General features: G+C 39.4%; 1 protein-coding gene across 1 annotated transcript in view; it reads right to left on the bottom strand.

Moving 5' to 3' along the window:
• PAK2 (p21 (RAC1) activated kinase 2) overlaps positions 1-26489 on the bottom strand; it is a 110003-nt gene that overhangs the window by 35134 nt on the left and 48380 nt on the right. The window contains exons 3-8 of the mRNA XM_066348048.1: positions 7853-7953; positions 7388-7535; positions 6861-6892; positions 4613-4720; positions 1516-1648; positions 44-107 (exon numbers count right to left, since the gene is read on the bottom strand). Coding sequence (XP_066204145.1) covers positions 44-107; positions 1516-1648; positions 4613-4720; positions 6861-6892; positions 7388-7535; positions 7853-7953 — 586 coding nt within the window. The remainder of the gene's footprint in view (positions 1-43; positions 108-1515; positions 1649-4612; positions 4721-6860; positions 6893-7387; positions 7536-7852; positions 7954-26489) is intronic.

Here is a 26489-nt window from a genome sequence, read left to right as displayed (position 1 = left end):
GGAAATACTGAATATTGTGATAATACAGTCAACAAGTACTTACCCTTGCCCAATTTTTTCATATCTCGTGTATTTTTTCTTAGGGTCACCTATGCTCACAATAGTTCCTATATTAAACAAAAACAAATTTATAAACTCAAAAAAAAGTTATACGCTAATCAAGTATTTTTAAATTGTAAACTAATTCTGATTCATTATTCCTTTTAATAAACTTTACTGATTTTAGAACAGTGGTTTTCAAACATACCATTATTCAATTTAAAAAAACCATAACATTAAGTTTCAAGAATATTGTATGTTTCAAACACAAAACACTAAAGTAACTTAAATATATAAATAATATCCAAATGAATAACCCGAAGTGACTTTCCTGACTCCATACATCTTCATCTTATAACATAGTCGAAAACCACTTATTATAAAAACTACTCTAATATGAAATAATAATACATCTGGTTTTAGAAAAGTTCACAAAGTTACAACTAAGAAACAGGTTTTAAAATTATGCTATTGGGACATAAAACCATAACTTATCATCTTTTTTTTATTGTTGTTGTTTAACTTATCATCTTATTTCCAGTAAGTAAACAGATGAGAAAACCACATTAAATTTCCAGTTGCTCAAGATAAAAGGAGACAGGAACATAGCAAGGAAACTCACATAAATATAGTATTTTCCTTGATCCCTCCCTCCATGTAGGTGTTCTTTATAACTCCAGTTGCTGTGGACTTCTAAATCAGACATTATTGCTACTCTCTCCCTGGCACTATGTAGATTATTTCCCATGCTTGAATCAGGCCAATAATAGATGATGAATGAAAAAAATACACTTTATGTCTACAAATACACTGCTCACAAAAATTCGGGGATATTTCAAAATGCACTTTCAAGATCAGGGAACATGCAGATACTTCAGTACTTTCAGTCTTTTGTACAGTGCATTTTCACCAATGAAATAAAAGTTGGTTTTGCATCTTATTTGCATAACTGAACAACTTTCTTTGACTTGTCATTTGCTTTTCTGATGTTGTTTAATAATAAAAAAATCAAATGCTTTTTTATTGCTTTACATTCATTTTGAAATATCCCTGAATTTTTGTGAGCAGTATGTAGCCAGGCACAAAGGCCATTTTGTTTAGTTACTTACAGTTATTTTGTAGTCTCATGTTGAGAAGCTATAGGTAGCATAAATACATACAAACTTCTTTAATAACGTTTTCAATTATGACCCTTACATTTGGCCCTTTGGGGAAAGTGATGCTCCCAAAGGTACTGACTACTGCAGAGATGGTGCTCACTAGTCTCTGTAAGCATAATAAAAAATGAGCAAGAAGAGCATTTTGGGGGGCTTCACCCGATTTTAATTGAAGCTATTATTCCTAAAAGAAAACAATTTATTCTTTATGTCTTAAGCCAAAAAACAAGAGTATAAATTAAAATCTGGTCCAAATGTTTCAAGAGCTGTTAACAATTTCAAAAAAAAAAAAAAATAACATAAAATATAGGAAACATACTTAATTTCTCCATAATCTCTTCATCTGTCATTTTGGTTTTCTTCTTCTGTTTGTCAGAAGACTTGGCGCCACCATCAACATTCGAATCACCAGCCGGAGCAGGAAGAGGGTCAATCACAGACCGTGTATAAATCTGCAGAGACAGTTCGTTACTGAGTTGAGAAAAAATATTTTAGGTCTTCTTACTGGCACACTATTCAGGTCTTTGATTTTTAACTAAAACTGATTGTCTCCAGTGTTCTAAAGAATGAGAATATTTCCACACCTATCTTAAAAAAGACTTGTGCCCTGGCCGGTTGGCTCACTGGTAGAGCGTCAGTCTGACGTGCAGAAGTCCCGGGTTCGATTCCCGGCCAGGGCACACAGGAGAGGCACCCATCTGCTTCTCCACCCCTCCCCCTCTCCTTCCTCTCTGTCTCTCTCTTCCCCTCCCGCAGCCGAGGCTCCACTGGAGCAAAGATGGTCCGGGCGTTGGGGATGGCTCCTTGGCCTCTGCCTAAGGCACTAGAGTGGCTCTGGATGCAACAGAGCGACGCCCCAGAGGGGCAGAGCGTCGCCCCCTGGTGGGCGTGCCGGGTGGATCCCGGTCGGGCGCATGCAGGAGTCTGTCTGTCTCTCCCCAGTTTCCAGCTTCAGAAAAAAAAAACACAAAAAAACAAAAAACAAAACAAAACAAAACAAAAAACTTGTAACTAAGAAGGGTAATTGTGAAACATTTTTTGGGCACATCATGGCTATGTTTTAAATCTTTCTAGCAAAAAAGCAGATTGTGAATAAAATTTTGTTGTAACCAAATCTAAAATAATATGCTAGTCTGGCCTGTGGTGGTGCAGAGGATAAAGGGATGACCTGGAATGCTGAGGTCACTGGTTTGAAGCCCTGGTTTTGCCTGGTCAAGGCACATACAAGCAATCAATGAACAACTAAAGTGAAGCAGCTATGAGTTGATACTTCTCGCTCTCCCACCTCTATTTCCTCTCTCTATAAAATCAATAAATAAAATCTTTAAAATTATATGCTAGCAATGGAGGAAAAAGAAGTTTAAAATCATGTTTTTACCACAAAAGAGAAATAAGAGCAAAATAATAGAAACCTTTATGTCAATAACTATTAATCCCCCCCACACAAATTTTTGAACAAATACGATTTCTAGCATTTCATTTCTAACAGCCAGTTCTAGGAGATAAAGAAAACAGAGCCCTCTATCGTTAGATCAGGATGCAATGCAGTCCTCGGAGCTTTCCCTGCCAAGTGCACACCACCCCCTCAGCGGCACTGCACAGCACCTCCTCCTCCTCCACGGGCATTAGTACAGGGAGAGGCCAGTCCTCTTCCATCTCCATCTAAGGTCAGTGTTGTTAAAATTCTATACATGGTTAGGAGTTAACTCTTAGCAGCCCCCAAATAACACCAACACTTTGAGAGAAATGTAAAATGGGAGATAAAATACATAATTTGGGGAATTTATAGATATAGTGGTTATCTACATTGAGATAAACAGAGAAAGCCAGAGAAATACATGAATTCTCTGGAAGACAAGGTATAATATAGAAAGAAAAAACAGTAAGATAAGTATTTTAACTTTTAAAGTAGCCATTCGATTTTAATTCTCAAAAAAGCTACTTTTTGATGAGTGGTCTTTAGGTAAAGAGTTCCTAGTCAAGTGTCCCCACTAAAATGTTTTAAGCATGAAGGCTTTTTAAAATTGATCATTGGAGGCCCTGGCCGGCTGGCTCAGCGGTAGAGCGTCGGCCTGGCGATTCCTGGCCAGGGCACATAGGGGAGGCGCCCATTTGCTCCTCCACCCCCCACTCCTTCCTCTCTGTCTCTCTCTTCCCCTCCCGCAGCCAGGGCTTCATTGGAGCAAGGATGGCCCGGGCGCTGGGGATGGCTCCTTGGCCTCTGCCCCAGGCGCTGGTGTGGCTCTGGTCGCGGCAGAGCGACACCCGGAGGGGCAGAGCATAGCCCCTGGTGGGCGTGCCGGGTGGATCCCGGTCAGGCGCATGCGGGAGTCTGTGTAACTGTCTCTCCCCGTTTTCCAGCTTCAGAAAAATACAAAAAAAAAAAAAAAAAAAAGAAGAAGCAATGTGTGCCATTCTGTCATTATAATGGTGGAGTTGGTAGGTGTGCCCAGGCCAAACAGTGGGGCTGGACACAGGGTCGCTGGCCCAAAAAGAGTGATGAATTTTTGCTCCACATACTTAAAAATGCAGAGAGTAATGCTGAATTGAAGGGGTTAGACGTAGATTCTCTGGTCATTGAGGACACCCAGGTGAACAAGGCTCCCAAGATGCGAAGGAGAACTTACAGAGCTGATAGGAGGATTAACCCTTACATGAGCTCTTCCTGCCACACCGAGATGATCCTTACTGAAAAGGAGCAGACTGTTCTAAACTAGAAGAGGAAGTTGCACAGAAGAAAAAGATATCCCAGAAGAAACTGAAGAAACAAAAACTTATGGTCTAGGAGTAAATTCAACATAAAATAAACAGTAATAAAACTAAAAGCCAAGGATAACTGCAGTGTGGCCTAGATGGGGTAAGTTTGTGGGTCCTATCCATGTAACCAGGTGAACCAAAGGTTCAGTGTGTGTCTCTTTCTCTTCCTCTATCTAAAAAAACAATTAAAAAAAAAAAGCAGAAAAAAACCCTGATCGTTGGAAGTCAAATACAGACTGTTTTTAAAACACATGTGCAGCCTAAACAGGTTGTGACAGTGGATAGAGCATCGACCTGGGATGCTGAGGACACAGATTTGAAACCCCAAGGTCACCAACTTGAGTGCAGGCTCATCCATCTTGAGTGTGGGCTCATCTGTCTTGAGCACAGGGTTGCCAGCTTGAGCGTGGGATCATAGCCTTGAGCCCAAAGGTTGCTGGCTTGAGCAAGGCGTCACTGGCTCAGTTGGAGCCCTCAGATCAAGGCACAAATGAGAAAGCAATCAATGAACAACTAAGGTGCCACAACTATGAGTTGATGCGTCTCATCTCTCTCCCTTCCTGTCTCTCTCTCTCTCTCACTCACTAAAAACAAGAACAAAAAAACCCCACGACACATGTGCAGACACACACTCTCTAATTCACTAATAAAACACTTACTGATTTTGTATGATCCGGTCGTGGGGCAATAACAGGAGGAGCAGCCTCTTCATCATCATCATCTTCCTCTGTTACTCCTGCTGATGTTTCTGATCCCTTGGTATTCAACTGTATTTATCAACAAGCCAAGTTAAGGAAGACAAGTCACATAAAACACTGTTAAAATATGACTATCTCTTTTAACATACTTGAAAAAATTTATTTCTTTATTTTAATAGCTCATTTCAAAAAGATAAATCCTCACTGGCTCTACTCTAATCACTTAAAAAGTGAAGACAATTCTGTAAGTAAAGAAAAGTAAGTTTATGAAATAAATGTATACGGTAAATGTGAAGTATTCTTAAGAGAGTTTATGCTCTTTACATAGAGATTTTATACCTTTTAAATAAACCCTAAAAGTAAACAATCACTTTATTTGGTAAGAACAAAAACAAGGATCCTCTAGGCTTTATATAAGCCAGAGTCAAGTTCAGTCATTTAAAACAGCTACATTTATAAGAAAAAAATTGTGGCTAGTAGTACAAAAGAGGAGGGCATTAGCTTTCAAATAGGGATCATTACCGTATTTCCCCATGTATAAGATGCACCTTTTCCCGAAAAATGTGGAGTCTAAAAACTGGGTGCATCCTATACAGTGGTTATAGTTTTTTTTTACTTGCATTTCCCGCTTTTTCATGCTTGTTTTTGCACTCATTGTTGAAGACCATGATTCATCATCAGACACAAATTGAGGACAAGCTAATGGATGGGAGTTTTGACAGTGATGAGAAGTTGTATGAATTTTATGATGAATAAAACTTGAGTTCAATAACTTTATGTAATAATTTTTTTTTCAAATTTCAGGCCCCAAAATTAAGGTGTCTTATATATAGGAGCGTCTTATACATGCGGAAATATGGTATATGCCAGGTGTGTGCTAGGTATAGAAACTTTACATGTTACACCAGTAGTCCCCAACCCCTGGGCTGCAGACCGGTACCGGTCCGTAGGCCATTTGGTACCAGTCCGCAGAGAAAGAATAAATAACTTACATTATTTCCATTTTATTTATATTTAAGTCTGAACAATGTTTTATTTTAAAAAATGACCAGATTCCCTCTGTTACATTCGTCTAAGACAGGGGTCCCCAAACTATAGCCCGTGGGCCGCATGCGGCCCCCTGAGGCCATTTATAAAGCCCCCGCCGCACTTCCGGAAGGGGCACCTCTTCATTAGTGGTCAGTGAGAGCACCTGTGCATCCTGTGCTCCTGGAGTACTGTATGTGGTGGTGCCGCAAAGCATGGTGTCACTCACGTACAGTACTACTTCCGGTGACGCGGGATGCACGCGTCAGGGCTCCGGAAGCGTGTCATATTACTTGTTATGACTAGCAGTGACAAATATGGAACCAGACATTGACCATCTCATTAGCCAAAAGCAGGCCCATAGTTTCCATTGAAATACTGGTCAGTTTGTTGATTTAAATTTATTTGTTCTTTATTTTAAATATTGTATTTGTTCCCGTTTTGTTTTTTTACTTTAAAATAAGTTATGTGCAGTGTGCAAATATCATAGTTTTTTTTATAGTCTGGCCCTCCAATGATCTGAGGGACAGTGAACTGGGCCCCTGTGTAAAAAGTTTGGGGACCCTTGGTCTAAGACTCCCTCTTGACACTTGTCTCGGTCACATGATACATTTATCTGTCCCACCCTAAAGGCCAGTCCACGAAAATATTTTCTGACATTAAACTGGTCTGTGGCCCAAAAAAGGTTAGGGACCACTGTGTTACACCATTTAATTTTCATGAACTCCAGGAGAGTTTCATTCTTGCTGAGGAGCTGAAAACAACACTGACTTTATAAGAAGTAATTGTGCTGACAAATGATAACTTAAAGTTTCCGACAGCTCTGAAAACTGACAGGCTTCTCCATTGTTCAATGTTTCCAAAGTCTATACTTGGTAGAATGCTGCCAAAGGAAGAGGCTAGCAAGTTTTCTATTCATGTTTACAAATGGAAACATTACCAAAGTAGCTGAACTGCCCTAGAACATAGTGAGTTTTAGTCACACTGAATACCATATCAAGGATATTCTATTTGTTTAACATGGCTACCTCAACTGATCAACTGGCTAGCTAAAATATATAATATATATTAAATAGTTATTTCTAAGTAGCTGTAATTTATTTCAGAAAACATAATAAAAAGTGAAAATTATTTTGGGTAACTTAACTTATAACAAGAACTATAAGAAATAACATTAACTTACTGCTGGTGTTCCAGAAGGAAAACCATCTTTCTCTGAATAAAAAACAGAAAATAATGTTAACATTTCAAAAAATAAAACATATAAAAATTAAAAGATAATAGAAAGCAGAGCAAATAAAATGTTCTCAGATTGACTGAATAAAGTCTTGAGAAAAATGACAATACTAGTATTCAAGCAAGAATTTATATAAGATTGAGTCAACAAATCTCTAATCTTAACAGAACTCTGTAAATTTACTAAAAACCATTGAAATGTCTACTTCAAATGGGTAAATTTTATAGCATGTAAATTATACCTGAATAAAATTACCTGGAACAAAAAAAGCTTTTTAATAAATTATGCATAAGAGCTGCTCCAATCAGTTTATAAAAGGTAGTTCTATGCAGAAAAAAAAAAAGTGGAGAAAAAAACCATAGCTTATTATTATTTTTTAAAATTTATTTCTAGGAGTAATATTTTTCTTAGAAGAGCTTCACAACTCTGCAATCTCATTTGAATCAGGCTTTTAGAACTGATTGATGTCTTACCTGGAGGAGTAAAGCTCAGATACTTCTGCTTCACTGTGTTGGAGTCATAGAACTTTAAGACATCCAGCACAGCCTGAGGATTTTTCTTCTGCTCTAGTTTGGTGATATTGGAAGTCTGTAATAATCGAGCCCACTGTTCTGGCATGCCCTAACAAGAGTCAGAAAATAGATGCTTTGAGTCGCTCTAACAAAATCAATTTCCAGAGGTGAATGACAAAAGACATGAATCAATCTATACAACTATAGGTTTGACTAAATTCTAAAAGGCCTATTTTTAAAGTCTATTTATCAAAATCTATTTTGCATAATTATAATTAATAGGCCCAGCTCCCTAGGAATAAGACAGATCCATCCATACTTTCAGAAGAGAAAAGCACCAAGAATTCACCGTTAATATGTGAACAGGAAAGTTAACTTCACACAATCCTGAATGGAAAGGCTTGAGATCCAATGAGGTAAACTTACAGTGAATTCTCCAGTAACAGCATCAAAGCCAACGTGGATGGTGTGCTCAAAATCAGATGGAGGAGAAATTTCTGGCCGTTCCTTTTCTTTCTTCCTACTTCCTAAAGGGCATTAAAAAAAGAATCAGCCTATTTAAATAATATTAATAAAGGTAACCATACTTATGTTTATATTTTTCCTAAAACAGATTAGGAACAAAGTTATTCTAGAAAAGAGATTTCCCCTAAAGAAAATAAATGCTAGAAAACTTAGAAAACTGATAAATGAAGTCCAGTAACTAATTCTGTCATTAAACAGGGGTGGAAACAACCAGACAATGTCCCGATTATAGAGGCACACAAACTGACCCAGCACCAGGCCTGATTAAAAACACAGGGCAGAAGAGACAGCCCCTTGGAACACTGGTTTACTCTCCCATAAACAAAGGTCTATATCTTATATACTGACCAATTTGAAAAACAACATCTATGAAATCCTATTTCCATTTGGCTATCTATATTCATCCATAAAAAACAATTTAATCACTATGTAGATAATATACACTGTAGAGACAAGTAGTTTACAAAGCTCACATCACCTTTGTGCAACTCTAACGTTTCCCTTTGAAGTTAATAACTACTACATTTTGAAGTTCCCCTCCTTTTCTGTGGTCCACCAACTATTTTTCTAACATTTCTGCCACACACCTATCAAGGTTTTCTGTAAATTCAAATATATCAGTTTCTTTTCCTTTTTTCGCTACCACCTTGCTCGCATCCCCCGGCTCTAACCAGAAGGCTTCTGCCAGAGCTACTGTTCTATCAATGTCATTCATCTTTGTCCTGTGCTAGAATTATTATTATTTTTTTTGCTTCTGTGTTTTTTCCTCTTCTGGGTAATTTTTTACTATAAATATATCTAGGTAATAATTTCTAATTTCCAGTGTTGCCATTAGAAGGTCAATGCCATTTTAAACCACTGTTGGGTCTATTTCCAGATGCTCAACTTTATTGCAATGCTCTTTATCTTTATGAAAATGCCTAAATGCCTTGATTTAAAGTCTTAAAATAAGCACTGAAACTACATAGTATAAGCTTTATAACTTTTTACTTTTTTCAAAGCTGTCTGGCTAGATTTCCATGTGAATACCAGAATAAGCTTGGCATTTTTACAAAAACGCTTGCTGGAATTTTGATTGGGATTGCAGTGAATCTATAGATAATTTAGAGAAAACTGATTTCTTAACAATATTGAGTCTTGCCTGACCAGGCGGTGGCACAGTGGCTACAGCATCAGACTGGGACGCAGAGGACCCCGGTTCAAAACCCCGAGGTCATCAGCTTGAGTGTGGGCTCACCAGCTTGAGAGCGGGCTCACTAGCTTGAGCATGGGCTCACCAGCTTGAGCGTGGGATCATAGACATGACCCCATGGTCACTAGCTTGAGCCCAAAGGTTGCTGGCTTGAAGCCCAAGGTTGCTGGCTTGAACCCACGGTCACTAGCTCAAGGGGTCATTCGTTCTGCTGCAGCCCCCTCCCTCAGTCAAGGCACATATGAGAAAGCAATCAATGAACAACTAAGATGCCTCAACGAAGACTTGACGCTTCTCATCTCTCCCTTCCTGTCTGTCTGTCCCTATGAAAATAGTAAATCTCCATTTATTTTTTTATTTACTTATTTTAGAGAGGGGAGAGAGAAGGGGAGGAGGAACAGGAAGCATCAACTCCCATATATGCCTTGACCAGGCAAGCCGAGGGTTTCAAACCGGTGACCTTGGTGTTCCAGGTTGATGCTTTATCCACTGCACCACCACAGGTCAGGCCCATTTATTTCATTTCCAAATTATATCTCAGTAATGTTTTATAGTTATCAGTGTACAGATATGTCACTGCTTTTGCCAGATTTCTGCTTTACTGTCAAAACTTCTGTTCCTACTGCAAATGGTACAGCTTTTAAAATTTTAATTTTCAATTGTTCATTGATGGCATACGAAGATGCAATGGATTGTTGAATCTCAATCTTTAAAAAATATTTTTTACTGATTGATTTTAGAGGAAGGGGGAAAGAGAGAGAAAGAGACAAACATCAATTTGTTGTTCCACTTATTCACACATTCACTGGTTGATTACTGTATGCCCCTGCTGGGGACTGAACCTATAACCGTGGCATAGCAGATGACATTCTAAACAAATGAGCTCCCCTGCCAGAGCTTGAATATCAATCACATATCCTAAAACCATACTATACCTACTTTTTAGTTCCAGTAGCATTTTTTAAGATATCACAAGATTTTCTTCCTTTTATTGGATTAAGGGTATTTTCATCTAAGTTTGTTGAAAGCTTTTATCAGAAATAGATATTGGATTTTTTCAAATGCTTTTTCTATATCTACTGAGGTGAATATATGGCTACTCTTCTCTTTTTTGTTAATATAGTGAATTTCCACTGATTGATTTCTAAATGTTATACCAACCTTGCATTCCTAAAAGGAAATCAATCAACTTGGTCATAATGTCTTCCCCTTTTTATATACTGTTGGATTCTAATTGCTAAAATTTTGTGTTTGTATCCTTAAAAGATATTGGTATGTAGCTTTCTTTTCTTGTCTTTGGCTGGGGTATCATAGTAACTCTGGTTTCATAAATTGAGTTGGAAAGTACTCCTTCCTATTCAGTTTTCTGGAAGTTAGTATAAAAATGGTGATGTTTCTTTCTTAATTGTTTGGTAGAATTCACCAATGGATTCATCTGGGTTTGACATTTCTATGTGGAAAGTTTAGTAACTACAAACTAAATATTCCTAAATATGAAGTTTTCAAATAATCTATTTCTTCTTGTGTGAGATTTGAAATATTCCCACCTTAATGTTTTTCTTTAAAGATTTGATTTATTGATTTGAGAGAGAGAGAGAGAGAGAGAGAGAGAGACAGGGGATAGAAGTGGGAAGCATCAACTCCTAGCAGCTGCTTCTCATATGTGCCCTGACTAGGCAAGCCTGGGTGGGGTTTCTAATTAGCGACCTCAGCACTCCAGGCCAACAACACTCTGTCCACTGCGCCCCCACAGGTCAGGCTCTCACCTTACTGTTCTGAATTCATTTGTACATATTTGTACATAATATCACTTTCTTTTTTGTGACAGAGAGAGGGACAGACAGAGACAGACAGGCAGAAAGAGATGAGAAGGATCAATTCTTCATTGTGGCACCTTTGTTGTACATTGGCCAGGTGGCTACAGCAGAACAAGTGACCCCTTGCTCAAGCCAGCGACCATGGGGGTCATGTCTATGATCTTGGGGTTCGGACCTTGGGGTTTCAAACCTTGGTCCTCTGTGCCCCAGGCCAATGCTCTATCCACTGCACCAACACCTGGTCAGGCAGCCTTATCTTTTTAATATTGTCAAACCTGTAGGGTTGCCACCTCTCTCTCATTTTCAATATGGGTACTTTGGTCTTTTTCCCCCCATCAGTCTGGCTAGAGGTTTATCCATTTTACTGATATTCTTGACAAGTCAGATTTTGATTTCATTAATTTTTGGTATTGTTTTTTCCATCTATTTCATTAATCTTCACTGTGATTTTTATTATTTTCTTTTTTCTTGAATCTCATCTGCTCTTCCCTTTTAGTTTATTAGGATGGCTTAACAAAAGCCACTGCTTTGAAATTTTTTTCTTTTTTTACAGGGACAGAGAGAGTCAGAGAGAGGGATAGACAGGGACAGATAAGAAGTATCAATCATCAGTTTTTTGTTGCAACACCTTAGTTGTTCATTGATTACTTTCTCATATGTGCCTTGACCGTGGGCCTTCAGCAGACAGAGTGATCCCTTGCTAGAGCCAGCGAGCGACCTTGGGCTCAAGCTGGTGAGCTTTTGCTCAAACCAGATGATCCCGCACTCAAGCTGGTGACCTCGGAGTCTCGAACCTGGGTCCTCGGCATCCCAGTCCGATGCTCTATCCACTATGCCACTGCCTGGTCAGGAGAAATATTTCTTTTCTAATATGGGTGTTTAATACTATAAATTTTTCCTGTATGTACTAAGTTAGCACCATCAAACAATTTTAATTTCCATTGTTTAATATCTTTTCTTTTTTCTTTCTTCTTTTAACTTTTACCAAGAGAAAACAGTCAAATTTAATACATATTTATGTATGGGAGCCCTGCGTACATGAGAGCCAGAGACCCTACATACAGGAGAAGTTCCTAATATCTTTTCTAAATATCTTTTTGATTTCATTTATTTGGAAGGGTTTTACTTATTTTCTAAATATGTCCAGTGATCTGTTATTGATTTCTACTTTAATTACATTGTGGTCACAGAATATTTTGTGTGATTTAAATCCTTCTAAATTTATTAATATTTTATAATATAACACAAGAATATCACCTGTCTTGGTAAATGTTCTGTGTTTAGTTAAAAAGAATGTGTATTCTGCTGATGTAGTTTGTCTATTCTACTTGAAATTCTATCCATTTTTACTTCATGTACTTTGAAGCTCTACTATTAAGCACATAAAAGTTTAATTCTGTTGTGTCCTCTCAATGAACTGACCCTATTATCATTATAAAAGAACCTATTTCTTATTCTTATTCCTTAAATATTTAGGGCACTACTTTTTGCACTAAAATCTATTTTGTCTAATATAAAAGCATGGCTAGTTCAGGTTTCTTTTCATTGTTAGCATACTTTTTTTTTTTTTTTAATTTTTCTGAAGTGAGCAGCAGGGAGGCAGAATGACTCCCACATGTGCCCGACCGAGACTTACCCAGCAAGCCCACTAGGGGGCGATGTTCTGCCCATATTGGGCATCACTCCATTAGGAGTGATGCAACTGGAGCCATTCTAGCGCCTGAGGTGGAGGCTATGGAGCCATCCTCAGCGCCTGGGCCAACTTTGTTCTGATGGAGCCTTGGCTGTGGGAGGGAAGAGACAGAGAGGAGGGAAAGGAGGAGAGGTGGAGAAGCAGATGGGCACTTCTCCTGTGTGCCTTGGCTGGGAACTGAACCTGGGACTTCCATATGCCAGACCAATGCGCTACCACTGAGCGAACCGGCCAGGGCTGCTATTAGCATACTTTTTAAATTATTTTATTTTAACCTATTTATGGCTGTGTGTGTGTGTGTGTGTGTGTGTGTGTGTGTGTGTGTGTGTACGATAGAGGAAGAGAGGAATGGAGGGCGGGAGGGAAAGACAGACGGAGAGACAATTAGGGAGAGGGATGAGAAGCATAACTTGTAGTTGCAGCACCTTCGTTGTTCATTGATTGCTTTCTCACATGTGCCTTGACTGGGGGCTCCAGCTGAGCCAGTGAACTCTTGCTCAAGCCAGCAACCCTGGGCTTCAAGCCAGTGACCATGGATGCCTATGATCCCATGCTCAAGCCAGCGACCTTGTGGTTTCGAACCTGGGTGCTCAGCATCCCAGCCCTATGCTATATCCACTGCGTCACCACCTGGTCAGGCTGGCTTTATATTTTTTTAAGTGCATATCTCTTAGGTATTATATAATTATATCTTCAATCTAATAATCTCTGCCTTTTAATTGTGGTGAATAATAATAGATCATTACATTTAATATGATTATTAATATAGTTGGGTTTAAACTTGTTTCCCATCTCTTAGGAATCACTTTCCTTTATGGTCTAATATACAAAGTTTTGAAAACCGTTGTTTTGTGTGTTTTTAATTCTTTCAGGTAGAGGGGTAAATCTGGTCTGTCACCACTTCATCTTAACTGGAAGTAAAGTATAGCAGGTTTTGCCATCTTATCTGTGGTACCATGAAATTTCAGGATGTCATTTGATGTGTTTTTCATTCATTACTGGGCAGAAATATGGAGACAAAGTAGACTAGTGGCTGCCTGAGTTTGGGGCAGGGGAGAGCAAGCAATGGGAAATGATTGCTAACGGACATAAGGTTTCTTTTAGGGATGATGAAAATGTTCCCAAGTTAGACTGTGGGCACCTTCCATCTGGAAATCATATTCTTCAGGTCTGGGAAATTTTTTCTTATTATTTCTTTATTTCTTTCTATTTTCTTTGTTCATTATTAGTTATATCAGTGCATCTTGGTCTGATTTTACAACTGTTATCTTTTCTCTCATATTTTTAATCTTTACTGTTTAATAATCTGGAAGAATTTTATTAACTATCTTCCACTTTTTACCTATTGACATAATTTATTTTGGTTATCTTAAATGTTGATTTTCCAAGAACTATTTCTCATGCTTTTCTTGTTTTGTAGATGCAATTTATCTTCTCTATTACATGGTTTATGTGTGTATGTAGTTTGGGCTTTTTTCTTTCCACACTGTCTGTTTCTTCTACAACCCCTTTTAGTCCCTGTTGTTTTGGCCTCTCTTATGTTCAGAGTTTTCCCAAAATGTCTGAAATTTCATATATAAAAGTATTAAAAAGTTGCCTGGGCAGAAGGAAGATACAGGGGGGATAAATGGCAATGGATGGAGACCTGACTTGGGGGAGTGAACACACAATACAGTGGACATAAGATGTGGAATAGAATTGTGCACCTGAAACTTGTATAATTTTGTTAACCAGTGACACCCCAATAAAAATATAGTAATTAAATAAAGTTAACTGGGAGGTAAGTCAGCCTTTTCATTAAAGACAGAGGTGGGATGTAGGGTACTTAAAGTCTTTTTTTTCCAGGTCATTCTATTTATCCCGAGAGAAATCTTCCCCATCTTTTGTCTAAGGTCTTTGAGTCAAGCTAAGGACTTTCCAAAGAAGGGCAGAGGAAAGGAGTTTAGTATATGTTAATGTCCACTGAATCCATCCAAGTTTTACATTCTCATGCCTCTCAGGTTTAATTTTTCCCCAAATAAATGTAAGCATAAGTTTGTTCTTATCTCAGAGGATGGGAGTTATATTTGCATGGCTGTAGGGGTAGAGGAGGGGTCCTAATGGCCCTTTGACACTTCCTATACATCTACATCTTTTTAACTCCCCATTTCAATCTGTTTATTCTACCCCCATACCCTTCCCATACTACCGTGTATGTCTAAATCCTGAGCCTCTGAGATTTTTAAAAGGAAAACTGGTTCAATTCTCACAGAAATTCCCCTCTGCAAATGCTTAGAATGTCTTCCACTGTTTTGCTTAGTCAGTTCACACTTCTCCATAGTTTTAATCTTCCAAATATGTACTGAAATCTCTCTCTCTCTTTTTTTTTTTTTTTTTGGTGAAGAGACAAAGAGAGACAGATAGCGACAGGAAGGGAGAAAGATGAGAAGCATCAATTCTTCGTTGAGGCTCCTCAGTTATTCATTGATTGCTTTTCCATGTGTGCCTTGATTAAGGGGCTACAGCAGAGTAAGTGACCCCTTGCTCAAGCCAGTGACTATGGGATCATGTCTATGATCCCACGCTCAAGCTGGATGAACCTGCGCTCAAGCCAGTGACCTCAAGGTTTTGAACCTGGGTCCTCTGAATCCCAGTCCGATACTCTATCAACTGTGCCACCGCCTGGTCATGCTGTACTAAAGCCTCTTTTGTATTACTGGTACCTCCCGTGTTCACTTTACCCTTTGGTATAAATTTTTTCTTTTTTTTTACATGTCATTTTAGTTGGGTGTGGGGAGGGACAGTCAATAGAGGAATAGGGCCAGTCTGCTATGTTTAACCAGAAGTGTCTCCTAATATAGAAGAGCTAAAAGTCAAGTTGCTTGATAGGTCTGCACATATAGTTAGAATGTTCCATACAGTATTCTTTGTTTACAGAGTTGCTATTGACCTAGCATTAGTAGGAAACATATTCTTTTTTTTTGACTAGTGAGTAATTTAAGGATGCCTTCCACTTCTCTCTATGTCTCTTGACTTCTAACTCAATATCCTGCAAAAGAGAAAATATTAACCAAAAAAAAAAAAAAAGAGAGAGAGAGAGAGAGATTTCAGTACATATTTGGAAGATTAAAGCTATGGAGAAGTGTGAACTGACTAAGCAAAACAGTGGAAGACATTCTAAGCATTTGTCTAACTAGTTTACTTGTTAGACAGCTCTGAACTGCTTACAGAAAATCTATGAAAATTTCTTGTACTATAAAAGTGATTGTTTCTTCTTTTAAAAAAGATCTACTCAGCATCCCACCTCTGATATGCACATGGTTGGGAAAGAAGCTATTTCCTTATATGAACCTGATTACAGATGACTGGTCCAAAGTAGGTATCTGATTCAAGCCAGGTTAGCCATAGTTCCCCACACTCCCAGCCAGTTAGATTAGTTCTGTGGTGAATACCTAACTAAGCCAGAATCAGTCTCACAGGTGAATAAAGTCCTAAGAAATATAGTGCAGTAACAGGTGAATCAAGTTATAAGAAATATAGTTGCAGGTTATATTTCTTGACACATAAAGAAAAAGCAGTCTGAAACAAGAAGGAAATATGATTAGGTATATAGAAAGGGGAAAGACAAGACACAAAGCAAGACAATTCTGTCCTCTTGTGTCTAAGGCCCAGCCATATTTTTTTGACTTGGGAATGTTAAGTTTAGAGACATATATTAAAGAAAGTTTAGCCTGACTAGGTGGTGGCGCAGTGGATAGAGCGTTGGACTGGGATGCAGAGGACCCAGGTTCAAAACCCCAAGGTCGCCAGCTTGAGCGCGGGCTCATCTGGTTTGGGCAAGGCTCACCAGCTTGGACCCAAGGTTGCTGGCTCGAGCAAGGGGTTACTTAGACTGCTGTAGCCCCCCCCTCCCCGGTCAAGGTACATATAAAAAAGTAATAAATGAACAACTAAGGTGCCACAACGAAAAATGATGCTTCTCATCTCTCTCCTTCCCTGTCTGTCCCTCCCAAAAAAAAAAAAAAAAAAGGAAAGCAAGCAAGCTTCATATGTTAGGAGTATAGAATAAAAAGTTAAAGGAAAGAAGTAGAAAATAATTAAGCAAAACTTGAAACATATTTATATATATTAGCCCACTTAAAAGGACACAATATCCTAAAAATCTATTATTTAATGCCATTTCTTTTTATGTATCACACACATATACATATATTCAGTAGTCCCAATAGGGAGATGAAAAGAGTATCATAAAAAGTATCTAGGCCCTGGCCGGTTGGCTCAGTGGTAGAGCGTAGGCCTGGCATGCAGGAGTCCCGGGTTCGATTCCCGGCCAGGGCACACAGGAGAAGCGCCCATCTGCTTCTCCACCCCTCCTCCTCTCCTTCCTCTCTGTCTCTCTCTTCCCCTCCTGCAGCCAATGCTCCATTGGAGCAAAGATGGCCCGGGCACTGAGGATGGCTCTATGGCCTCTGCCTCACATGTAGAATGGCTCTGGTTGCAACAGAGCAACGCCGCAGATGGGCAGAGCATCGCCCCCTGGTGGGCATGCCAGGTGGATCCTGGTCGGGCACATGCGGGAGTCTGTCTGACTGCCTCCCTGTTTCCAACTTCAGAAAAATACAAAAAAAAAAAAGTATCTAAAATAAAAACATACTGCGCCTGGCCTGTGGAGGCACAGTGGAAGAGGCATCAACCTAGAATGCTGAGGTTGCTGGTTCAAAATTCTGGGCTTGCTTGGTCAAATGGCATACAACAAGCAACCAATGAACAACTAAAGCGAAGCAATTATGAGTTGTTACTTCTTGTTCCGCCCCCTCCTCTCTCTGTAAAATCAACAAATAAAATCTTTAAAAACATATTGAAGCATGTCTCAAATCAAACAACATGCTAGAAGGAAACTGCTATATAAACAGAATCACTGCTTTATAACTCTGAAAGCCAAAAACTACAAGGAACAACAACAAAAATTCACAATTATCTATATGATGTCCTCCAGACAACTGGATCACTTAATGGGAAGTAATGAACCAGGGAAAGAAACTTCTTTTAATAAAATATACAACTAGTTAGTGGACAAGGGGGAAAAAGATTATTAGAATCATTTTCCAACTTCATTAGATGACAAAACGAGCAGGCAGGCAGCAAACAACCTTCAGCCTAGGCAGCGGCCCGAGTCATGTGCTGCACAAAAGATACTTAAAAGAATCCTAAGCATGCCACTGCCACATCCTTTAAGGCCACCCACCACCTTTTAGACTACATTTGAGCTAGTCTACGAGAAAAACAACAAATAACCCATCTCTTTAAAGGAAGACTTCTGTTTCTAACCTAAAACAACCAGTGATTACCCCTTTGTTCTTCTGACCCAGGACAGCTTCAAACTGGTGAACTAAACTTGTTCCATCACAGAGAAGGCTATTCTCTAGGAAACAGGAAAAGGAGTGTGGGCTAAATCTTAGAATTTGATTTTTATTTTCATTTATTTTTTTTAAAGATTTTATTATTTTTTTTTAAGAGAGAGAAGGGGGGAAGAACAGGAATCATCAACTTGTAGCTGTTACTACTTGTATGTGTCTTGACTGAACAAGCCTGGGGTTTTGAGCCAGCAACCTGAGGATTCCAGGTTGAATGCTCCATTCTCTGTGCCACCACAGTTCAGGCTAGAATTAGATATTTTGACCAAAAGGCGTATTTACAGTTCTTTTTCTTTCTTTTTGCAAGAGAGAGAGGGAGAGACAGACAGGAAGGGAGAGAGATGAGAAACATCAACTCATGGTTGTGGCATTTTAGTTGTTCACTGATTGCTTTCTCATATATGCCTTGTTAAAGGGGGGGGGGGGGGCTCCAGCCGAGCCAGTGACCCTTTGCTCAACCCAGCCATCTTAGGCTTCAAGCCAGAAACCTTTGGGCTCAAGCCAGCCACCATGGGGTCATGTCTATGACCCCATGCTTAAGCCGGCCACCTCGGGGTTTTGAACCTAGGTCCCCAGTGTCCCAGGTCAACATTCTATCCATGGCAGCACCACCTGCTCAGGCAAGTATTTACAGTTCTAAGTCCATCATCTTTATAACCAACCAGAACCGAAGATGCTTGCTTATAGGCTGAATAAATAGATGTCACCATTTTCACTAACAAAACCTATTTTCTATACAGCTACTAGCCTCTATTTAAGACCGAAATGTGACCAGGTCTTTCCTGTTTCCAATTCTGCCACGATTCTCAGGAACAGAAAATCTGAGCTCTGCAGCATGGAATACAAGGCCCTTTGTGACCTGCTCCTGCCTACCTCAGCTATACAGCCCCTTCTACTGTCTGTAGTTTCCTATATTCATTATGCTATGCAATTCTCTCTCCCTCTCTGCTTTTAAAAGTTAAATTTTTAAATTTTATTTATTGATTTCAGATAGAGAGAGGAAGGGACAGTTAACATTGATAAGTTGTTCCACTTATTTATGCATTCATTGACTGATTCTTGTATACACCGCCCTGATTGGGGACAGGTGTTTCGGGATGAAGCTTAGCCAACTGAGCTATCAGGCCAAGGCAGAACACACTTTTTAACTATCAAAATCTTCCTATTTTCACCTATTCATCTTTTCTTTTTTTTTTTCCCCAATTGAGTTTAGAGAGAAAGGAAGGGAGAAAGAGACAGAAACATTGATCTGTTCCTCTATGTGCCCTGATCGGGGACTGAACCCACAACATTTCTCAGAACTATGCTCTAACCAACTGAGCTATCCAGCCGGGGTCAGTTACTCATCTTTTAACCTTCAACTTAAAGGTCATTTCTTTAGGAAGCCTTCTCAGGTAGGGAAGACATCTTACACTATCCCTATTATCACAATTCAGTTTGTAATTATGTGCTGTAGTTTTTGATTAGTGCCACGAGGGCAGGAACACTATGTGCTTTTGCTTGTTGTTGTTATCTCTGATGACTCACAGTGTACATATAATACGCATTAACAGGGATGTGAAAAAGATTTGTTCAATTAAGTTGCCATAAAAGGCATACTATCTAGTTTTCTTAATTTTCCAATGACGCTGATTAAAATCACTAATAACTGAAAATACCCCCAAATTCTTCTTTTCTTTTCTTTTTCTTTTTTATTTTACAGATTTTATAGAGAGGTGAGAGAGAGAAGAGGGGAGGAGAGGGAAGCACCAACTTATAGTAGTTGCCTCTCTTATGTGCCCTGACTGGGCAATCCCGGGGTTTTGAACCAACGACCTCAGCATTCCAGGTCAAAGCCCTATCTATCCACTGCGTCACCACAGGTCAGGTGCATTCTTTTCTTTTTTTAAAATAAAAATAGTAGTTGTTTGTTAGCAAGGATAGCATAAAGGGATGACAATTTGAGAATAAAAGGAGTATCTCTAGATCAGGCTTTACATTAGAGATGTCAAAAACCTTAAAGTCATTCTGATTTTTTGAAATAATGACAGAGAATTTTCCCTTCCAGACATCTGGTTCAAGATGACAGACTAAGCACATATTGTAGCCATCCCATTCTACACCAAATCTTTTTATCATAAAACAAAATCTGCCTGGTCGAAGGTCACTAGTTCGAAACTGTGGACTTGCCTGGTCATGGCACACATGACAAGCAACCAATAATAACAAGAGGAAGCAACTATGAGTTGATAATTCTCATTCCCTTGCCCACACTACTCTGTAAAGTTAATTTTTAAAAAATCTATGAGGAATGCCCTGGAAATGAAAAGTAGAACAAAACTAAAGAGAGAAACAGCAACTCAGGATATAGGCAGGAGAATGCTACTGCACCAACGTTGGGAGTGGTTAAGCAGGTAGATTTCTGCATTCTTATAATCATGAATGTGCATACACACACAGAGTTCCCCTCATTCCTAACTCTCAAAGCTCCAGGACACAGCTGTGTCAGAGGTGTAAGCTTCCAAGAAGGAACAGTAAGTGTGGGAGGTTGGGCTGGAAAGGGAGGAAAGAGTATCTGGGAATAATACGAATCAAGAAGCCCACTACCCTTCAAACAGTCCACCTCTCTAACCAAAAACTATTGCACTTCTGAATCTCTCTCCAAATAGGCTACACAAGGAGACTCTGCCGATGTTATATTCTCAAATGCAAAGCTGAATGCAATTCTCCCCAACTTCCTCAACAAATTTGATGCAATTCTAATCAAAACATCAACAGGCCTTAAAAAACAAAAACAAAATCTAAACAATAATCAAATTCTGAAATGTATAAAGAGCAAAGGGCCAAAAGATCCTGAAGAACCTGTAGCAGATTTATTCTATTGTTAATGTAGACAGGTAGTAAATATTGATGGGAAAAGAGAGTAAAGGGTGTTGGACATTATATTTTATAAACCTGGGAAGCCTACTTTGGTAGAAAGCTACAACATCTCATTTAGCTTAATTTGCTAAAAGGCTAAAGTAGTATTCATAAGACTCAATTACACATTTCAGGATCTACTGTGCTCTCAGAGCCCACTGAGCCCTCAGCCCCCCAGACTCAGGTTTGAAAGGAATCTCTCCAAGGCACTGCCCATCCAGTGCTGGGAGGAGGTGTTTCTGTGTTCCCACTTTAAGGCATGTGCAGTGGAAGCCAAAATGGTGGCCATAGAGGCTTGTCAGTCTAGCCTAGAAGAAGGATCTGACTGGTTAGTGAAAAAGACCAACACGAGCCCATGAAATCTTAAAGAAAGTGATTGGTTGGCTTAAAGCAAAACTAGTCCTTCCCAGCCTGGCAATACAAACACAGGCTTAGTAAAGGTCGCTGTCTTCCTCCTTGGAAATAAGCTTGTCCTGCTTATTCATTCATAGTTTGTCCAAATGGCAGGTGGATGGTCTCCCAAGTACAGGCTTTAAGCAGCACCTGAACTGGAATAAGCTTTTATACGGGCTAAACCATGACACAGAATATCTGGATTTTGGATTTTATACTGAGTTTAATGAAGACAAAACTGTACTTTTCCCTTGGCAAGACAGAGCTGAGACACTAAAAAGCCTGTGAGCAACCATTTCCTCTCCAAATAAATCTTACTGCAAAAGTCTAAGTTTCTCCACGTGCAGGTCCAGTAAAATGCTTTTTATATGACACCATACACAAACCACACCAGAACCAGTATACCACTATCAGGTATTACAAATTATAAGCTATATTAATTAGGGCCATTATCAGCTCGGTACAGAAAAATAAGCCAATGCAATAAAATAGAGAACACGGAAACCTGACAGATAGTGGCTAGTGTTACAGGTCAGTATGAGAAGTGATAAAATTTTTAACAAATGGTCTGGAACACTGGTTTAAAAACAGTAAAAATGGTTCTCTCTGTCCAGATCCACAAAAACCAAATCCAGATAATTCAAAGGTTTACATTGTAAAAGACACACTGCAAAACTTTTTTTCCTTTTAAACTGTAAAACTTTTATTTGTTTGTTTATTTATTTATTTATTTTTGAGGCAAACAGGAAGGGAGAGAGATGAGAGCATCAACTTGTAGTTGTAGCATTGTACTCATAGACTGCTTTCTCATATGTGCCTTGACCAGGGGGGCTCCAGCTGAGCCAAAAACCCTTTGCTCAAGCCATCAACCTCTGTATACCGTATGTATGTTCACCTCCTCAAGTCTTGGCAACGGTTTCTTAAAACACAAAAAACTCAACCATAAAAGAAATCAATCAGTTCAACACCACCAAAATTAACTTCTATTCATCAAAAGTTAACTTCTATTCATCAAAAGATACCACTGAAAAGGTTTTGAAAAAAGCAAATAACTTGGAAAACTATATTTAATAACAGATATAACTGACAAAGGATTAATATATAAACTATTAGAAATGTATATTAATAAAAAAGTTAATAGGAAAATGGATTAAAGAATGTCACAGAAAACAAATGATTGGTAAATTAACATAAGAAAAGGCTATTATTTCCAGAGTCATCAGAGAAATGCAAATTAAAACCACAATAAGATAGCATTTTACACCTCCCAACTTGGCAAAAACTGAAGTCCTGTAATGGAAACATCTATGTTCTGTGAGTAAGAACGAACACAAAAAAAATTTTAAAAAGCGATCTGACAAATCCAGTCAAGTCAAACATGGGAATACCCTGTAATCCAGCAATTTTACCTCTAAGTCTATACCTCACAGCAAACTTTAAATTTTTGTTCAGAACCCACACCAAAAGATTTTACATCTTGACCCAATACAGGCATACTTCAGAAATACTGTGGGTTCAGTTCCAGACCACCACAATAAAGTGAGTATCACAATAAAGCAAGTCACACAAAATTTTATTTTCCAGTGCATATAAATGTTATGTTTACAGGCCCTGGCCGGTTGGCTCAGCGGTAGAGCGTCGGCCTGGCGTGCGGGGGACCCGGGTTCGATTCCCGGCCAGGGCACATAGGAGAAGCGCCCATTTGCTTCTCCACCCCCCCCCTTCCTCTCTGTCTCTCTCTTCCCCTCCCGCAGCCAAGGCTCCATTGGAGCAAAGATGGCCTGGGTGCTGGGGATGGCTCCTTGGCCTCTGCCCCAGGCGCTAGAGTGGCTCTGGTCGTGGCAGAGCGACGCCCCGGAGGGGCAGAGCATCGCCCCCTGGTGGGCGTGCCAGGTGGATTCTGGTTGGGCGCATGCGGGAGTCTGTCTGACTGTCTCTCCCCGTTTCCAGCTTCAGAAAAAAAAAAAATACAAAAAAAAAAGTTATGTTTACACTATATTATAGTCTATGAAGTGTCCAATAGTATAATGTCTATAAGACATAATGTATTGTATTTCCCCATGTATAAGATGCACAGTTTTTGGAAAAATTTGGGGTCTAAAAACTGCGTGCATCTTATACAGTGGTTGTAGATTTTTTAAATTGCATTTCCTGCTTTTTCATGCTTGTTTTTGTGCTCATTTTTGAAGACTGATTCTTCATTAGACACAGATGAGGATAAGCTAATGGATGGGAGTTCTGACAGTGATAACAAGTTATATGAATTTTATGATGAAAATGTGAGTTCAATAACTATATGTAATACATTTTTCCCCCCAAATTTCGGGCCCCAAAATTAAGGTGCATTTTATACATGGGAGCATCTTATACATGTGGAAATATGGTATATATTAAATTTAAAAATACGTTTTTGCTAGAAAATGCTAACCATCACTGTGCCTTCATTCAGACATAATCTTTTTGCTGGAGAGGGTCTTGCCTCGATGCTGCTGGCTGCTGGCTTGATCAGAGTAGTAGTTCCTGAAGGTTGGGGTGGCTGTGTGGCTGTGGCAATTTATTAGAATAAGACAATGAAACACCTGCTGCATCGATTGATTCATCCTTTCACCAATTTTTCTGTAGCAAATGATGCTTTTCAAAACTGGGGTTAATCCTCTCAAACCCTCCTGCTGCTTTATCAACTAAGCTTATATATATTCTAAATCCTTTGCTATCATTTCAACAATTTTCATAGCATCTTCACCAGGGGTAGATTTCATCTCAAGAAACTGAAACTGGAAATACTGGAGTTGATGCTGCCTGTCACCGTTTCAGCCAAATAAATAGAGACAGGATTGAACATTTTTTTTTCTTTAAGATTTTATTTATTGATTTTTTAGAGAGAGGAGAGAAAGACAGAGAAAAAGGGGGCTGGTGAGGTGCAGGAAGCATCAACTCCCACATGTGGCTTGACCCGGCATGCCCAGGGTTTTGAACTGGTGACCTCAGCGTTCCAGGGCGACATTTTATCCACTGAACCACCACAGGTCAGGCAGGGATTGAATCTTTTAAGGACATTTTATTTAGATGGCCAGTGATCTGAAGAGATGGGGTTCATGTACCCAAAGCTGTTTCAACGCCCTATCCCAAGCCAATCTTTTTATAAGGGGAAGATAGGAATACTTAAAGGTTTAGATCGGTGGTCCCCAACCCCCAGGCCACGGACTGGTACTGGTCCGTGGGCCATTTGGTACCGGTCCGCAGAGAAAGAATAAATAACTTACATTATTTCTGTTTTATTTATATTTAAGTCTGAATGATGTTTTAGTTTTTAAAAATGACCAGATTCCCTCTGTTACATCTGTCTAAAACTCACTCTTGACGCTTGTCTCAGTCACGTGATACATTTATCCGTCCCACCCTAACGGCTGGTCCATGAAAATGTTTTCTAACATTACACTGGTCCGTGGCCCAAAAAAAGTTGGGGACCACTGGTTTAGATCATAGTCAAAGTTAACTGTATTATAGCCAGTGGGGTTCTGTCCTTGGAGCACAAAGGCTATGCTTACAGACCCATGGGGCACAGAAGTGGACTACTTGCAGATCTTGTTAAGTCATGCAAGCCCACTCAGGGAACAAAGCTCCTGGAACAAAGTCTCTACCTACATTAACCATTAAGCCCAAGGACCATAACTAAAGCCATCATTCCTCAGGTTAAAATTTTAACTCCTGAGTTCCCCTATCAAAACCACTTTCTTTGTTCATCAATAAGCAACTCCTCATCTGTTCAAGTTTTATCATTACAGCAATTCGGTCATATCCTGAGGTTACACTTCTTGCTATTTCTACCACACAAATAGTTACTTCCTCTACTGAAGTTAACTGTTTCAAAGTCATCCATAAGGATTGGAACCAACTTCTTTCAAACTCCTGCTAATGTTGATATTCTGACCTCTTCTCAAGAAGCACACGTTTTTAATGGCATCTAGAACGGTGAATCTTTTCCAGAAGGTTTTCAATTTACTTTGTCCAGATCCATCAGAGGACTCACTATCGATAGCAGCTAGAACCTTAAATAATGTATTCCTCAAATCATAAGACTTGAAAGTCAAAATTACTCTTTGATCCAATGTGCTGCATAATGGATATTGTGTTAGCAAGCATGAAACCAATGTTAATCTCGTACATCTCCATCAGAGTTCTGGGGTCACAAGTTGCATTGTCAATGAGCAGTGGTATTCTGAAAGAAAGCTTTTTTCCTTAGTAGTAGGTATCAACAGTGGGCTTAAGATATTTAGTAAACTATGCTCTTAACAGGTGTCTGTCATCAGGCTTTGTTGTTTGATTTATAGAGTACAGGCAGAGTAGATTTAGCATAATTTTTAAGGGCCCTAGGATTTTCGGAATGGTAAAGAGTATTGGCTTCAACTTAAAATCATCAGCTGCATTAGCTCCTAACAAAAGATTCAGCCTGTCCTTTGAAGCTTTGAAGCCAGGCAATGACTTCTCTCTAGGTATGAAAGTCCTAGATGGCATTTTCTTCCAGTATAAGGCTGTTTTCATTTACATCGAAGATCTGTTGTTTAGTGTAGACACCTTCATTGACTATCTTACTAGATCTTATTTGATTGTTTGTTTATTTGGTGAGAAGAGGGAAGGCAAAGACAGACCCCTACATGCGCCCTGACTGGGATGCACCTCACAAGCCCACTAGGGGGTGATGCTCTTATCTGGTGTGTAGCTCTGCTGTTCAGCAATTGAGCTCTTCTTAGCACCTGAGGCAGAGGCCATGGAGACATCCTCAGTGCCCAGGCCAACTTGCTCCAATTGAGCCGTGGCTGCAGGAGTTGGGGTGAGGGGGAGAAAGACAAGTGAGAGGGAGAGGGGTAGAGGAGCAGATGGGTGCTTCTGTGTGCCCTGACTGCGAATCGAACCTGGGACATCCACATGCTGGGCCGATACTCTACCACTGAGCCAAACAGCCAGGGCCACTACTAGATCTTTTGAAGAACCTGCTACTGCTTCTGTATCAGTACTTCCTGCTTCACCTTGCACTTTAATGTTATGGAGATGCCTTCTTTCTTAAACCTCATGAATCAACTTCTTCAAGTTTCAAACTTTTCTTCTGCAGCTTCCTCAACTCTCTCAGCTTTAAAAGACATGAAGAAAGTTA

This window comes from Saccopteryx leptura, chromosome 8 (assembly GCF_036850995.1).
Source record: "Saccopteryx leptura isolate mSacLep1 chromosome 8, mSacLep1_pri_phased_curated, whole genome shotgun sequence".
In the NCBI taxonomy this organism is placed as follows: Eukaryota; Metazoa; Chordata; class Mammalia; order Chiroptera; family Emballonuridae; genus Saccopteryx; species Saccopteryx leptura.
Note: the sequence above shows the minus strand (reverse complement) of the source record. Positions and strands in the feature narration are given on the sequence as shown.